A 16,260-nucleotide genomic window follows, 5' to 3' on the forward strand; every position below is an offset into this window, starting at 1 on the left:
CCTTCGGGGGCGGGTGTTGGCGAGAACGCAGCTTCCACAGGGTGTAGAAGTGTGGGGGTCCCAGCCCTGACAGGCCCCTGTCCCAACCAACAAATGAGCCGGGCCAGTGGGGGCAGAGTCCGTTTATTGGGAAGAAGAGGGGTGGGGGACGAGGGGAGTTGGCATCTGCCAGCTGCCAGCACTGCAGGCCCTGGTTTCCCTCCAGATGCCCGCGTCTCAGCTGGCAGGGACCCGGGGTAGGGGAAGGAGGAAGGGTGGGGAGTTGCCGCTCTTCACTTCCTGCCTCTTTCGGCTGCCGGGCCGGGCCTGCCCGGAGCCTTGGGGTCCGGGAGGTGTGACTTCCTTGGGGCTCCCTGAAGGTTGGGGCTGGCGGGGGACGCCCTCGGAGTCCCTCGTCTCCAACGGGGGTCCCGGCTCTGGGCCTGGGGCCCTCCGGGCAGTTGCGAGAGGTCCAGGGGGGCCGGCGGGGTGGCCATGAGGGCCACGTGGTGACTCGCGGCCTCCCTCGCTCTTTGCTGGCCCCGGCCCGCCAGCTCCTGCCTCAGCTCCTCGAAGCCTGCAGAGGAGAGAGTGGTGGTCGGGGCCCCTCCGGCTGCCGTGGGAGCGGAGGGGATCCCATCCGGTTTCTTTGCAGCCCTTTAAGCTCCGGAGCCGTCGGGGAGACTGGAACGTGAAATGCGGGCAATCCTGCTGGCCTGCACCCCTGTCCCAGAGGGGCCGCAACCTCTTCCCCCCTGCTGCTTTAAGTCCCCTCCACTGGGTTTGTCAGTCAGTCGTATTTATTGAGCACTTACTGTGTGCAGAACACTGTACTAAGCCCTTGGGAGGGTACAATATAACAGACGCATTCCCTCCCTACAACGAGTTTACAGTCTAGGGTTTGCCGGCAGGGTCTGCTTTGGGATGGGGGTGGGGTCCCACGCCTGGATGAGGGAGGGGGCCACCAGAAGCACCTATCTCAGCACAGAAGAGGCCGCTCAGCTCTGGAAACTCCTTGTCCACACCGGAGGTGGCTTTGTCCTCTTCCCTCCGGGCTTCCCGCTTGGCTAAGGGCTGCCCGTCGAGGTCCAGGAGCTGGGGCAGGGCCCGGCTCAGCCGGTCCCTTCCAAGGGGGAGAGTCAGTCGGCGGAGCCGGGCCGGGGCCCCTCTTCCCATCCCTCCCCTTCTCACCTATAACCAGGCTGCTTGGTGCAGGCGTTCCCCGAGAGGTTGAGGATGAGGAGGGTTGGAGGCAGCTCTCCTGCCCCGGAGCGGGAGAGAAGAGGGGATGTCAGCCGGAAAGTTAGGGTGACCCTTCCCGAGATGGAGGAGCCCCTGATTCCGGGGAGCGGGTGGCGTACCGGGCTCCAGCGTGGCAATCTGGTTCTGGGCCAGGTCGAGGAGCTGCAGGTGTGGGAGCCCACCGAGGTTTTCCACTTTCCGGATCTGGTTTCCTGCCAGGGAGAGGAAGCTGCCCAGGGCACGGAGGGAGAGTGTGGGGAAAAGGATAGAGGAAAGCAGGGAAGCAGCGGTGGTGACTGAAAGGAAGAGGGAGGAGCCCTTTTGCTCTCACACCCAGCTAACCCCAGAGAGACGTTATGCTTTGCATGGACAAGAATCAATCAATCAATCAATCAATCATATTTATTGAGCGCTTACTATGTGCAGAGCACTGTACTAAGCGCTTGGGAAGTACAAATTGGCAACACATAGAGACAGTCCCTACCCAACAGTGGGCTCACAGTCTAAAAGGGGGAGACAGAGAACAGAACCAAACATACCAACAAAATAAAATAAATAGGATAGAAATGTACAAGTAAAATAAATAGAGTAATAAATATGTACAACCATATATACATATATACAGGTGCTGTGGGGAAGGGAAGGAGGTAAGATGGGGGGATGGAGAGGGGGACGAAGGGGAGAGGAAGGAAGGTGCAGTGTGGCCTAGTGGAAAGAGTCCAGGCCTGGGAATCAGAGGACCCGCCTGCCCGCTGAATGACCTCGGGCAAGTCACCTATCCGCTCTGTGCCTCAGTTTCCTCATCCGTAATTTTTTTTAACGGTATTAAGCGCTTACTGTGTGTCGGGCACTGTTTTCAGTGCTGGGATAGATACAAGGTAATCAGGTTGGAGACAGTCTGTGCCCCATGTGGGGCTCACAGTCTCACTCCCCATTTTACAGCTAAAGGAACTGAGGCACAGAGAAGTTAAGTGGCTTGCCCAAGGTCACACAGCAGGCATGTGGCGGAGCTGGGATTAGAACCCAGGTCCGTGCTCTTTCCACTAGGCCACGCTGCTTCTCAGTGGGATTGAATTCCTGTTCTCCCTCCTACTTAAGACTGTGAGCCTCATGTGGGATGGGGACTGTGTCCAACCCCATTTGCTTGTATCCATCTCAATGCTTAGTACAGTGCCTGGCACACAGTAAGCGCTTAACAAATATCACAATCGTTATTAGTACAGTGCTCAGAACACAGTAAGTACTTAAATACCGCAATTGTGATGATGATGTATTCCTATGCTCAGGGGGAGGAAGAACCTGCAAGCCTGATTTCCCCAAATCAAAACCATGAGATATGTATGTAAGTGCTGTGGGGCTGGGAGGGGAGATGAACCAATGGAGGAAATAAAAAAATAAATAAATGATGGCATTGATTAAGCGCTTACTATGTGCAAAGCACTGTTCTAAGCGCTGGGGAGGTTACAAGGTGATCAGGTTGTCCCACAGGGGGCTCACAGTCTTCATCCCCATTTTACAGATGAGGTAACTGAGGCCCAGAGAAGTGAAGTGACTTGCCCAAAGTCACACAGCTGACAAGTCAGGGTGACGGAAAAGGGAGTGGGAGAAGAGGAAAGGAGGGCTTAGGGACGGCCTCTAATAAGGCTTTGGGGGCGGTCGTGTAACTAGCCCCTTCTTACATCTTCTTACTGTGTGGCGGGCACTGTATTAAGCGCTGGGATAGATTCAAGGTAATCAGGTTGGAGACAGTCTGTGCCCCACGTGGGGCTCACAGTCTTACTCCCCATTTTACAGATAAAGGAACTGAGGCACAGAGAAGTGAAGTGGCTTGCCCAAGGCCACACAGCTTCTTGAGAAGCAGCGTGGCTCAGTGGAGAAGAGCCCGGGCTTTGGTGTCAGAGGTCATGGGTTCAAATCCCGGCCCCGCCAATTGTCAGCTGTGTGGCTTTGGGCAAGTCACTTCTCTGTGCCTCAGTTACCTCACCTGGAAAATGGGGATGAAGACTGTGAGCCCCCTGCGGGACAACCTGATCACCTTGTAACCTCCCCAGCACTTAGAACAGTGCTTTGCACATAGTAAGCGCTTAATAAATGCCATCATCATCATCATCATATCCTTTCTCAGTAGGGAAGGAGAGGGAGGAAGGGGTGGGGGGAGAGAGAGGTGTGTATGTGTGAGGTGCTTTCTCTCCCATCCAGTTTGTCCGCCACCACCCATCACAGTTCGGAGATGGCGTCTCCCCCTTCCTCCGTCTCCCAACATGGGGCTCTTCTCCTTGCTCCTCGGTCTCCCGCCCCGATTCCCGACTCCCCTCCCGGTCAGGGCTGGCTACCTACCGTAAGGACGGGAGGCAGGCCAGATTCTCGATCCTCTGGATCCTGTTCTGTGGGAGGGGAGAAGGGAGGGGACCCTTCAGGGAGCGGTCCCCTGAAATCAACCCACTTTCCCAGGCCTGGACTTCATTCATTCATTCATTCATTCATTCATTCATTCATTCGTATTTATTGAGCGCTTACTGTATGCAGAGCACTGAATGCCTGGGGAATTCCCACGCCATTTTTGGAGGGCTGGGATCAGCCCCCTCTCCCACACCCCACATCTTGCCAAGGCAGGGAGTCCCACAGGTGAACCAAGTTCTGTCTTGTGTCTAAGTTCTGAGAAGCGGTGCGGCTCAGGGGAAAGAGCACAGGTTTTGGGAGTCGGAGGTCACGGGTTCAAATCCCGGCTCCGCCAACTGTCAGCTGTGTGACTTTGGGCAAGTCACTTAACTTCTGGGCCTCAGTTACCTCATCGGTAAAATGGGGATTAAAACTGTGAGCCCCCCGTGGGACAACCTGATCACCTTGTAACCTCCCCAGCGCTTAGAACAGTGCTTTGCACATAGTAAGTGCTTAACAGATACCGTCATTATTATTACTGTGTCTGCAGGTCCACGCTTGGACCTGAGAAGAACGTACAGCTACACATACTCCGAGGGCTGGGAAGGGGAACACTCAGACACAACATCCATCCCCCCATCTTACCTCCTTCCCTTCCCCACAGCACCTGTATATATGTATATATGTTTGTACGTATTTATTACTCTATTTATTTTACTTGTACATATCTATTCTATTTATTTTATTTTGTTAGTATGTTTGGTTTTGTCTCCCCCTTTTAGACTGCTTCACAACTGAGTGTGTGTGTATCATCATCATCAATCGTATTTATTGAGTGCTTACTGTGTGCAGAGCACTGTACTAAGCGCTTGGGAAGTACAAATTGGCAACATATAGAGACAGTCCCTACCCAGCAGTGGGCTCACAGTCTAAAAGGGGGAGACAAAACCAAACATACTAACAATTTGTACTTCCCAAGCGCTTAGTACAGTGCTCTGCCCACAGTAAGCGCTCAATAAATACGATTGATGATGATGATGATGATACACACGCACTCAGTTGTGAAGAACATGCAGATTCACATATTCAGGACCGGGAAGGGGAGAAAACACCCCCCTCTTCCCGCCCCCACGGAGGGAACCCATAAACAAGCCCCCTGAGTCCTAAAGTCCTTAGGTCCGGCCTGAATTCCAAGAAGGATCTGGGAAGCGAGAAGGTGCCAAGGCCCACCCCGGAAGCTGCGGCGTGAAGGACTGGACATCGGGAGGAATGCCTCCTGGGAAGGGGATTTGACTCTGGAAGTCTGAGGAATTGCCTTGGGAGGGAAAAGGGGTTCTCTTATCTGGTGGTGGGGGAATGGATGAGACGACCTCTCTGGGGCCGGCTCACCTGCTGTAGGTAGAGGCTGTGGACGCTCCGGAGGCCTTCCAAGTTCTTAATGGAGTCGATGCCTTCGCGGTCGAGGCGGATGGTCCGCAGGCCTGCAAGGGTCTGGGGGCTGCGGGGAGAGGTCATGAGGAATCAATCCCAAACTCCCAACTCCCAATCACCACCCCTCCCCGGCAACCCCACGACCAGGGAGCCTCCCTCTTCCCACGACCCTGGAAGGAGTTTTGGAAGGATTTAGCCAAGGTACTCCATGGGGCTAATGGTCTTGCCTAGAATGGCTGACAGATCAATCAATCAATCAATCAATCGTATTTATTGAGCGCTTACTATGTGCAGAGCACTGTACTAAGCGCTGGGGAAGTACAAATTGGCAACACATAGAGACAGTCCCTACCCAACAGTGGGCTCACAGTCTAAAACGGGGAGACAGAGAACAGAACCAAACATACCAACAAAATAAAATAAGTAGGATAGAAATGTACAAGTAAAATAAATAAATAAATAAATAAATAAATAGAGTAATAAGTATGTACAACCATATATACATATATACTGGTGCTGTGGGGAAGGGAAGGAGGTAAGATGGGGGGATGGAGGGGGGGACGAGGGGGAGAGGAAGGAAGGGGCTCAGTCTGGGAAGGCCTCCTGGAGGGGGTGAGCTCTCAGCAGGGCCTTGAAGGGAGCAGGGCCTTGAAGGGATCATCATCATCATCATCAATCGTATTTATTGTCATTATTCATTTATTAAATAATATTTATTATTAACAGATCCTTGTTGTGGGCAGGGAATCTATCAACTCTGTATTGAATTCTCCCAAGCATCTACTACAGCGCTCTGCACACAGTAAGCGCTCAGTAAATACCATTGATTGATCGAAACCAGCTAAGAAGAGCTTCCCCTTTCATCTGCAAAATGGGATCCCGGCTCTGCCACTTGTCTGGGGCGTGACCTTGGGCAAGTCACTGAACTTCTCTGTGCCTCAGTTACCTCATCTGTAAAATGGGGATTAAGACTGTGAGCCCCAGATGGGACAGGGATTGCTCCCAACCTGATTAGCTTGTATCTACTCCAGCGCTTAGTTCACAGCCTGAGTAGGAGGGAGAACAGGTATTGAACGCACATGCTGCAAATGTTATGTCAGTTCTGACACACAGTAAGCACTTAAATATCAGAAAGAAAAAATTATGCCTGTTCTCCCTCCCCCTTAGATTGTGAGCCCCATGTGAGACAGCGGCCATCTCCACCTGATTATAATAATATAATATAATAATAATACAATAATATAATAATACTGGCATTTATTAAGCACTTACTATGTGCAAAGCACTGTTCTAAGCACTGGGGTAGAGACAAGGTAATCAAGTTGTCCCACGTGGGGCTCAGACTTAATCCCCATTTTCCAGATGACGGAACTGAGGCCCAGAGAAGTGAAGTGACTTGCCCAAAGTCACACAGCTGACAAGTGGCGGGGCCGGGATTTGAACCCATGACCTCTGACTCCAAAGCCCGGGCTCTTTCCACTGAGCCACGCTGCTTCTCTGATTATCTTGTATCTGTCCCAGTGCTTAGTACATACAGTAAGAACTTAATGATATTATTAGAATATTTTTTTCCCTGGCGATACAGCTATGCACCCCTAACTCACTGTGCCTTCAACTGCAATAGTGGGGAGAGGCATAATGTGGCTCAGTGGAAAGAGCCCGGGCTTTGGAGTCAGAGGTCATGGGTTCGAATCCCGGCTCCACCACGTCTGCTGTGTGACCTGGGATAAGTCACTTAACTTCTCTGGGCCTCAGTTACCTCATCTGTAAAAGGGGGATTAAGACTGTGAGCCCCCCGTGGGACAACCTGATCACCTTGTCACCCCATTCCCTTTAACCTTTCCGTGGTGAAGATTTTCCTTTGTATCTGGTCTGAATCTTACAAGAACTCATTAGTAACTGGGGATTCTTTCATTCATTCAATTGTATTTATTGAGTGCTTACTGTGCAGAGCACTGTACTAAGTGCTTGGGAAGTACAAATCGGCAATATAAAGAGACACTCCCTACCCAACAACGGGATTGACTGGAGCATTCTCTTTTTTTATGTAAACTTTAATGAAACCCTAAGCATATTTGTTTAATTGAGAGAAGGGCATGTGGTGGACTAGAATGGAGAATTTTTCCAAAAGCTAAGACTTATAAAACAAACTCCATACGTCACTCCACTGCCCAGATTTTCTAGACGGTGAGCCCACTGTTGGGTAGGGACTGTCTCTATGTGTTGCCAACTTGTACTTCCCAAGCGCTTAGTACAGTGCTCTGTACATAGTAAGCGCTCAATAAACACGATTGATTGATTGATTGTATCCCCCAGTGCTTAGAACGGTGCTTTGCACATAGTAATCAATCAATCAATCAATCGTATTTATTGAGCGCTTACTGTGTGCAGAGCACTGTACTAAGCGCTTGGGAAGTCCAAGTTGGCAACATATAGAGACGGTCCCTACCCAACAGTGGGCTCACAGTCTAGAAGGGGGAGACAAGCGCTTAACAAATGCCATCATTATTATTATAATGACACTAGGCCTCATGAAAAAACATCCTAGACTGTGAGCCCACTGTTGGGTAGGGACCGTCTCTATATGTTGCCAACTTGTACTTCCCAAGCGCTTAGTACAGTGCTCTGCACACAGTAAGTGCTCAATAAATACGACTGAATGAATGAATCCTGGCTGGGGGAGTGTAATGGGAGCAGGTCATTATGGGTGGCTAGAAAGGCTCCTTTAGACCTGGGAAAAGTCAACCAGTCATCATCATCATCAATCGTATTTATTGAGCGCTTAGTATGCGCAGAGCACTGTACTAAGCGCTTGGGAAGTACAAAATGTCAACATATAGAGACAGTCCCTACCCAACAGTGGGCTCACAGTTAACCCATCCTAGTGGAATTTTTTAAGTACTTGCTATGTGCCAAGTAACAGTGGTATTTGCTAAGTGCCTACTATGTGCCAAGCACTGTACTAAGCACTGGAGGGGACACAAGCAAATCGGGTTGAATGCGGTCCCTGTCCCACGTGGGGCTCACCGTCTCAATCCCCACTTTACAGATAAGGGAACTGAGGCCCAGAGAAGTGAAGCAACTTGCTCAAGGTCACACAGCAGACAAGTGGCAGAGCTGGGATTAGAACCCATGACCTTCTGTCTCCTAGGCCCGTGCCCCATCCACTACTCCGTTCATTCAATCGTATTTATTGAGCGCTTACTGTGTGCAGGGCACTGTATTAAGCGCTTGGGAAGTACAAGTTGGTAAGCACTGGGGTAGATACAAGCTAATCAGGTCACTCTTGGAGCTCACCGCTTAAGTAGGAGGGAGAACAGATATTGAACTCACATCCTGCAGTTGAGGGAACGAAGGCACAGGGAAATAAAGTGACTCGCCCAAGGTCACACAGCAGATGAGTTATATTGTATATTCAAGGCCCTGCTGAGAGCTCACCTCCTCCAGGAGGCCTTCCCAGACTGAGCCCCTTCCTTCCTCTCCCCCTCGTCCCCCTCTCCATCCCCCCCATCTTACCTCCTTCTCTTCCCCACAGCACCTGTATATATGGATATATGTTTGTACATATTTTCTACTTTATTTATTTATTTATTTATTTTATTTGTACATATCTATTCTATTTATTTTATTTTGTTAGTATGTTTGGTTTTGTTCTCTGTCTCCCCCTTTTAGACTGTGAGCCCACTGTTGGGTAGGGACTGTCTCTATGTGTTGCCAATTTGTACTTCCCAAGCGCTTAGTACAGTGCTCTGCACATAGTAAGCGCTCAATAAATACGATTGATGATGATGATGATGATTGTACGCTCCCAAGTGCTCAGTACAGTGCTCTGCATACAGTAAGCACTCAGTAAATACGACTGTGAGCCCACTGTTGGGTAGGGACTGTCTCTATGTGTTGCCAACTTGTACTTCCCAAGCACTTAGAACAGTGCTCTGCACACAGTAAGCGCTCAATAAATACGATTGATGATGATGATGACTATCAAGTGGCAGAGCTGATATTAGAAGCAGCGTGGCTCAGTGGAAAGAGCGTGGGCTTTGGAGTCAGAGGTCATGGGTTCAAATCCTAGCCCCTCCAATTGTCAGCCGTGTGACCTTGGGCAAGTCACAACTTCTCTGTGCCTCAGTTACCTCATCTGTAAAATGGGGATGAAGACTGTGAGCCCTCCGTGGGACAGCCTGATCACCTTGTCACCTCCCCAGCGCTTAGAACAGAGCTTTGCACACAGTAAGCGCTTAATAAATGCCATTAAGAGAGAAGCAGCGTGGCTCAGCGGAAAGAGCCCGGGCTTTGGAGTCAGAGGTCACGGGTTCCAATCCCGGCTCCGCCACTTGTGAGCTGTGTGACTTTGGGCAAGTCACTTCACTTCTCTGGGCCTCAGTTCCCTCATCTATAAAGTGAGGATGAAGACTGTGAGCCCTCCGTGGGCCAGCCTGATCACCTTGTAACCTCCCCAGCGCTTAGAATAGAGCTTTGCACATAGTAAGCGCTTAATAAATGCCATCATTATTATTATTTAAAAAAAACAAACCCACGCTCTCTCTCAGGCTCCCGCTCTTTCCACTACGGCACTCTGCCGGGATAACCTCGACTTATCTGAACAGGGCCTGGAATGCCCTCCCTCTGCCCATCCGCCAAGCACGCTCTCTTCCTCCCTTCAAGGCCCTGCTGAGAGCTCACCTCCTCCAGGAGGCCTTCCCACACTGAGCCCCTTCCTTCCTCTCCCCCTCGTCCCCCTCTCCATCCCCCCGTCTTACTCCTTCCCTTCCCCACAGCACCTGTATATATGTATATATGTTTGTACATATTTATTACTCTATTTATTTATTTTACTTGTACATATCCATTCAATTTATTTTATTTTGTTAGTATGTTTGGTGTTTTTTTTTTTCTCTGTCTCCCCCTTTTAGACTGTGAGCCCAATGTTGGGTAGGGACTGTCTCTATATGTTGCCAATTTGTACTTCCCAAGCGCTTAGTACAGTGCTCTGCACATAGTAAGTGCTCAATAAATATGATTGATTGATTGATTGATTGATTTGCACTCCTCCCTCCTTTTAGGGCGGAAAGGCAATGGATGTGTGGGGGGTGGTCACTGATTGATTGATTGATTGATTGATTGCTCTGGGGCTGGGTCCAGTCTGATTCCCAGCCAGCGCCAAGCCTGCCGCCGCTCTCCCGGGCACTCACCTGACCACTGGTGGTTCCTTCCCGGCCGGAAAAGACAAGTTGCGCCTGGCGATGAGGGCGGCCGTGATGACCACTTGGCCCACAGGCTCCACTGGAGAGACACGGATTCTCAACTCGCCCCCGCCGCCTGGGCCCTGGAGCCCCAGGAGACAAGGGCCCACCTCAGCTGCCCCCATTATCGTACTTTCACAAGCGCTTAGTGCAGTGCACACAGTAGGTGCTCAATAAATATGAATGAATGAATCTAGGTGGACAGGGAATGTGTCCATTTAGTGTTCTATTATTGTCCCCTCTCAACCGCTCGGTACAGTGCTCTGCACACAGTAGGTGCTCAATAAATATGAATGAATGAATCTAGGTGGACAGGGAATGTGTCCATTTATTGTTCTCTTGTCCTCCACCACTTGGTACAGTGCTCTGCACACAGTAGGTGCTCAGTAAATATGAGTAAATTAATCTAGGTGGACAGGGAATGTGTCCACTTATTGTTCTATTATTGTCTTCTCTCAACCGCTTGGTACCGTGCTCTGCACACAGTAGGTGCTCAGTAAATATGAATGAATGAATCTAGGTGGACAGGGAACGTGTCCATTTATTGTTCTATTATTGTCCTCTCTCAACCGCTTGGTACAGTGCTCTGCACACAGGAGGTGCTCAGTAAATATGAATGAATGAATCTAGGTGGACAGGGAATGTGTCCATTTATTGTTCTATTATTGTCCTCTCTCAACCGCTTGGTACAGTGCTCTGCACACAGTAGGTGCTCAGTAAATATGAATGAATGAATCTAGGTGGACAGGGAACGTGTCCATTTATTGTTCTATTATTGTCCTCTCTCAAAATATGAGTAAATTAATCTAGGTGGACAGGGAATGTGTCCATTTATTGTTCTATTACTGTCCTCTCTCAACCGCTTGGTACAGAACTCCGCACACAGTAGGTGCTCAGTAAATATGAATGAATGAATCTAGGTGGACAGGGAACGTGTCCATTTATTGTTCTATTATTGTCCTCTCTCAACCGCTCGGTACAGTGCTCTGCACACAGTAGGTGCTCAATAAATATGAATGAATGAATCTAGGTGGACAGGGAACGTGTCCATTTATTGCTCTATTATTGTCCTCTCTCAACCGCTTGGTACAGTGCTCTGCACACAGTAGGTGCTCAGTAAATATGAATGAATGAATCTAGGTGAACAGGGAATGTGTCCATTTAGTGTTCTATTATTGTCTTCTCTCAACCGCTTGGTACAGTGCTCTGCACACAGTAGGTGCTCAGTAAATATGAATGAATGAATCTAGGTGGACAGGGAACTTGTCCATTTAGTGTTCTATTACTGTCCTCTCTCAACCGCTTGGTACAGTGCTCTGCACACAGTAGGTGCTTAGTAAATATGAATGAATGCATCTAGGTGAACAGGGAACGTGTCCATTTAGTGTTCTATTATTGTCTTCTCTCAACCGCTTGGTACAGTGCTCTGCACACAGTAGGTGCTCAGTAAATATGAATGAATGAATCTAGGTGGACAGGGAACTTGTCCATTTAGTGTTCTATTACTGTCCTCTCTCAACCGCTTGGTACAGTGCTCTGCACACAGTAGGTGCTTAGTAAATATGAATGAATGAATCTAGGTGAACAGGGAATGTGTCCATTTATTGTTCTATTATTGTCCTCTCTCAAAATATGAGTAAATTAATCTAGGTGGACAGGGAATGTGTCCATTTATTGTTCTATTACTGTCCTCTCTCAACCGCTTGGTACAGTGCTCTGCACACAGTAGGTGCTCAGTAAATATGAATAAATCAATCTAGGTAGACAAGGAATGTGTCCATTTAGTGTTCTATTATTGTCCTCTCTCAACCGCTTGGTACAGTGCTCTGCACACAGTAGGTGCTCAGTAAATATGAATGAATGAATCTAGGTGGACAGGGAACGTGTCCATTTATTGTTCTATTATTGTCCTCTGTCAACCGCTTGGTACAGTGCTCTGCACACAGTAGGTGCTCAGTAAATATGAATGAGTGAATCTAGGTGGACAGGGAATGTGTCCATTTATTATTCTATTGTCCTCTCTCAACCACTTGGTACAGTGCTCTGCACACAGTAGGTGCTCAGTAAATATGAATGAATGAATCTAGGTGGACAGGGAACGTGTCCATTTAGTGTTCTATTATTGTCCTCTCTCAACCGCTTGGTACAGTGCTCTGCACACAGTAGGTGCTCAGTAAATATGAATGAATGAATCTAGGTGGACAGGGAATGTGTCCATATTGCCCTCTCTCAACTGCTTGGTACAGTGCTCTGCACACAGTAGGTGCTCAATAAATATGAATGAATGAATCTAGGTGGACAGGGAATGTGTCCATTTATTGTTCTATTGTCCCCTCTCAACGGCTTGGTACAGTGCTCTGCACACAGTAGGTGCTCAGTAAATATGAATGAGTGAATCTAGGTGGACAGGGAATGTGTCCATTTATTGTTCTATTATTGTCCTCTCTCAACCACTTGATACAGTGCTCCGCACACAGTAGGTGCTCAGTAAATATGAATGAATGAATCCAGGTGGACAGGAATGTGTCCATTTATTGTTCTATTATTGTCCTCTCTCAAGCGCTTGGTACAGTGCTCTGCACACAGTAGGTGCTCAGTAAATATGAATGAATGAATCTAGGTGGACAGGGAATGTGTCCATTTAGCGTTCTATTATTGTCCTCTCTCAACCGCTTGGTACAGTGCTCTGCACACAGTAGGTGCTCAGTAAATATGAATGAATGAATCTAGGTGGACAGGGAATGTGTCCATTTATTGTTCTATTATTGTCCTTTCTCAACCGCTTGGTACAGTGCTCTGCACACAGTAGGTGCTCAGTAAATATGAATGAATGAATCTAGGTGGACAGGGAATGTGTCCATATTGCCCTCTCTCAACTGCTTGGTACAGTGCTCTGCACACAGTAGGTGCTCAATAAATATGAATGAATGAATCTAGGTGGACAGGGAATGTGTCCATTTATTGTTCTATTGTCCCCTCTCAACGGCTTGGTACAGTGCTCTGCACACAGTAGGTGCTCAGTAAATATGAATGAGTGAATCTAGGTGGACAGGGAATGTGTCCATTTATTGTTCTATTATTGTCCTCTCTCAACCACTTGATACAGTGCTCCGCACACAGTAGGTGCTCAGTAAATATGAATGAATGAATCTAGGTGGACAGGGAATGTGTCCATTCATTGTTCTATTGTCCTCTCTCAACTGCTTGGTACAGTGCTCCGCACACAGTTGGTGCTCAGTAAATATGAATGAATGAATCTAGGTGGACAGGGAACGTGTCCATTTATTGTTCTATTATTGTCCTCTCTCAACCACTTGGTACAGTGCTCTGCACACAGTAGGTGCTCAGTAAATATGAATGAATGAATCTAGGTGGACAGGGAATGTGTCCATTTATTGTTCTGTTGTCCTCTCTCTACTGCTTGGTACAGTGCTCTGCACACAGTAGGTGCTCAGTAAATGTGGCTTGGTGGAAAGAGCCCAGACTTGGGAGTCAGCCATCGTGGGTTCGAATTCCCGCTCTGCCACTTGTCAGCTGTGTGACTTTGGGCAAGTCACTTCACTTCTCTGTGTCTGTTACCTCATGTGTAAAATGGGGACTAAGACTGTGAGCCCCACGTGGGACAACCTGATTACCTTGTATCTACCCCAGTGCTTAGGACAGTGCTTGGCACATAGTAAGCGCTTAACAAATACCATCATAATTATTATGAATGAATGAATTTCAGTGGACAGGGAATGTGTCCACTTGCTGTTCTGCTGTCCTCTCCTAAAAGGCGAAGTGCTGAGCATTGTTCTAAGCACTGGAATACTACTACTACTACTACTACTACTACTACTACTACTAATAATAATAATAATGGTGGTATTTGTTAAGCACTTAGTATGTGCCGAGCACTGTTCTAAGCACTGGAATGGATACAAAGGTTATCAGGTTGTCCCCCGTGGGGCTCACGGTCTTAATCCCCATTTTACAGATGAGGTAACTGAGGCCCAGAAAAGTGAAGTGACTTGCCCAAAGTCACACAGCTGACAAGCGGCAGGGCCGGGATTAGAACCCACGACCTCCGACTCCCAAGCCCAGGTTTACCACTAAGCCACGCTGCTTCAGTTAATCAGATTGGCTGCAGCCCCTGTCCCACAGGGGGCTGACAGTCTCAGTCCCCATTTTCCAGATGAGGTAACTGAGGCCCAAAGAAGGGCTGTGACTTGCCCAAGGTCACACAGGGGCAGGGCCGAGAATAGAACCCACGTCCTCTAACTCCCCAGCCCGTGCCCTTGTCATTAGGCCATGCTGCTTCTCGGACCAGGGGATTAGAAGCCCTCTAGACCGTGAGCCCGTTGTTGGGTAGGGACCGTCTCTATATGTTGCCAACTTGTTCTGCCCAAGCGCTTAGTCCAGTGCTCTGCACACAGTAAGCGCTCAATAAATATGATTGATTAACTCCTCACCCTCGGCTTCAAGACTGCCCATCACCTCGCAGCGTGGCTCAGCGGAAAGAGCCCGGGCTTTGGAGTCAGAGGTCAGGGGTTCAAATCTCGGCTCCGCCAATTGTCAGCTGTGTGACTTTGGGCAAGTCACTTCCCTTCTTTGTGCCTCAGTTACCTCATCTGTAAAATGGGGATTAAGATTGTGAGCCCCACGTGGGACAACCTGATCAGCTTGTATCCCCCCTCAGCGCTTAGAACAGTGCTTTGCACATAGTAAGCGCTTAACAAATACCATTATTATTATTATTACCTCACCTCCCTTCTCTCCTTCTCCAGCCCAGCCCACACCCTCCGCTCCTCTGCCATCGCTCACCTCCTCACTGGGCCTCGTTCTCACCTGTCCCACCATCGACCCCCGGCCCACGTCCTCCCCCGGGCCTGGCATGCCCTCCCTCTGCCCATCCGCCAAGCTAGCTCTCTTCCTCCCTTCAAAGCCCTACTGAGAGCTCACCTCCTCCAGGAGGCCTTCCCACACTGAGCCCCCTCCTTCCTCTCCCCCTCCTCCCCCTCTCCATCCCCCTCGCCTTACCTCCTTCCCCTCCCCACAGCACCTGTATATATGTTTGTACGTATTTATTACTCTATATATTTTACATGTCCGTATCTATTCTATTTATTTTATTCTGGTAATATGTCTTGCTTTGTTGTCTGTCTCCCCCTTCTAGACTGTGAGCCCACTGTGTCTTGTTTTGTTCTCTCCCCCTTCTAGCCTGTGAGCCCACTGTTGGGTAGGGACCGTCTCTAGATGTTGCCCACTTGGACTTCCCAAGCGCTTAGTCCAGTGCTCTGCACACAGTAAGCGCTCAATAAATACGATTGATGATGATGATGTACTTCCCAAGCGCTCAGTACAGTGCTCTGCACACAGAAAGCGCTCGATAAATACGATTGATGATGATGATGATGTACTTCCCAAGCGCTCAGTACAGTGCTCTGCACACAGTAAGCGCTCAATAAATGCGATTGATGATGATGATGTACTTCCCAAGCGCTCAGTACAGTGCTCTGCACACAGTAAGCGCTCAATAAATACGACTGATGATGATGATGATGTACTTCCCAAGCGCTTAGTCCAGTGCTCTGCACACAGTAAGCGCTCAATAAATACGATTGATGATGATGATGTACTTCCCAAGTGCTCAGTCCAGTGCTCTGCACACAGTAAGCGCTCAATAAATACGATTGATGATGATGATGATGTACTTCCCAAGCGCTCAGTCCAGTGCTCTGCACACAGTAAGCGCTCAATAAATACGATTGATGATGATGATGTACTTCCCAAGCGCTTAGTCCAGTGCTCTGCACACAGTAAGCGCTCAACAAATACGATTGAATGAATGAATGAATGAATGAATGAATGAATGAAAAGGCGGGTGGCCCGACGCCCAGGGCCGTGGTCTAACCATTTGTCCCCCTTCCCCTTGGGCCCTGAGGCCTGTCCTTACCTCCCGCCATGGCCCTGGCGGGGGGGGGGGGGGAGGGGGCGTCGACGTCCC

At 49.1% G+C, this 16,260-nt stretch overlaps 1 protein-coding gene across 2 annotated transcripts; it reads right to left on the reverse strand.

Annotated features, from left to right (window-relative positions):
- Positions 1 to 114: 114 nt before the first annotated feature.
- LRRC46 (leucine rich repeat containing 46) lies at positions 115 to 16,236 on the reverse strand. 2 transcript variants are annotated; one of them, XM_038754633.1, is made up of 8 exons: positions 16,210 to 16,236; positions 10,224 to 10,314; positions 4,990 to 5,098; positions 3,559 to 3,605; positions 1,341 to 1,450; positions 1,171 to 1,240; positions 954 to 1,102; positions 115 to 556 (listed from the first exon to the last, which is right to left on the reverse strand). In XM_038754633.1, the coding sequence occupies exons 1-8, from the start codon at positions 16,217 to 16,219 to the stop codon at positions 273 to 275; spliced, it is 870 nt and encodes a 289-aa protein (XP_038610561.1). In that variant the 5' UTR covers positions 16,220 to 16,236; the 3' UTR covers positions 115 to 272. The 2 variants fall into 2 exon arrangements, with proteins under 2 accessions (XP_038610561.1, XP_038610560.1); XM_038754632.1 differs by lacking the exon at positions 16,210 to 16,236 and adding an exon at positions 14,726 to 14,754.
- Positions 16,237 to 16,260: the final 24 nt, after the last annotated feature.

The sequence above is a fragment of the Tachyglossus aculeatus genome, chromosome 11 (assembly GCF_015852505.1).
Source record: "Tachyglossus aculeatus isolate mTacAcu1 chromosome 11, mTacAcu1.pri, whole genome shotgun sequence".
In the NCBI taxonomy this organism is placed as follows: domain Eukaryota; kingdom Metazoa; phylum Chordata; class Mammalia; order Monotremata; family Tachyglossidae; genus Tachyglossus; species Tachyglossus aculeatus.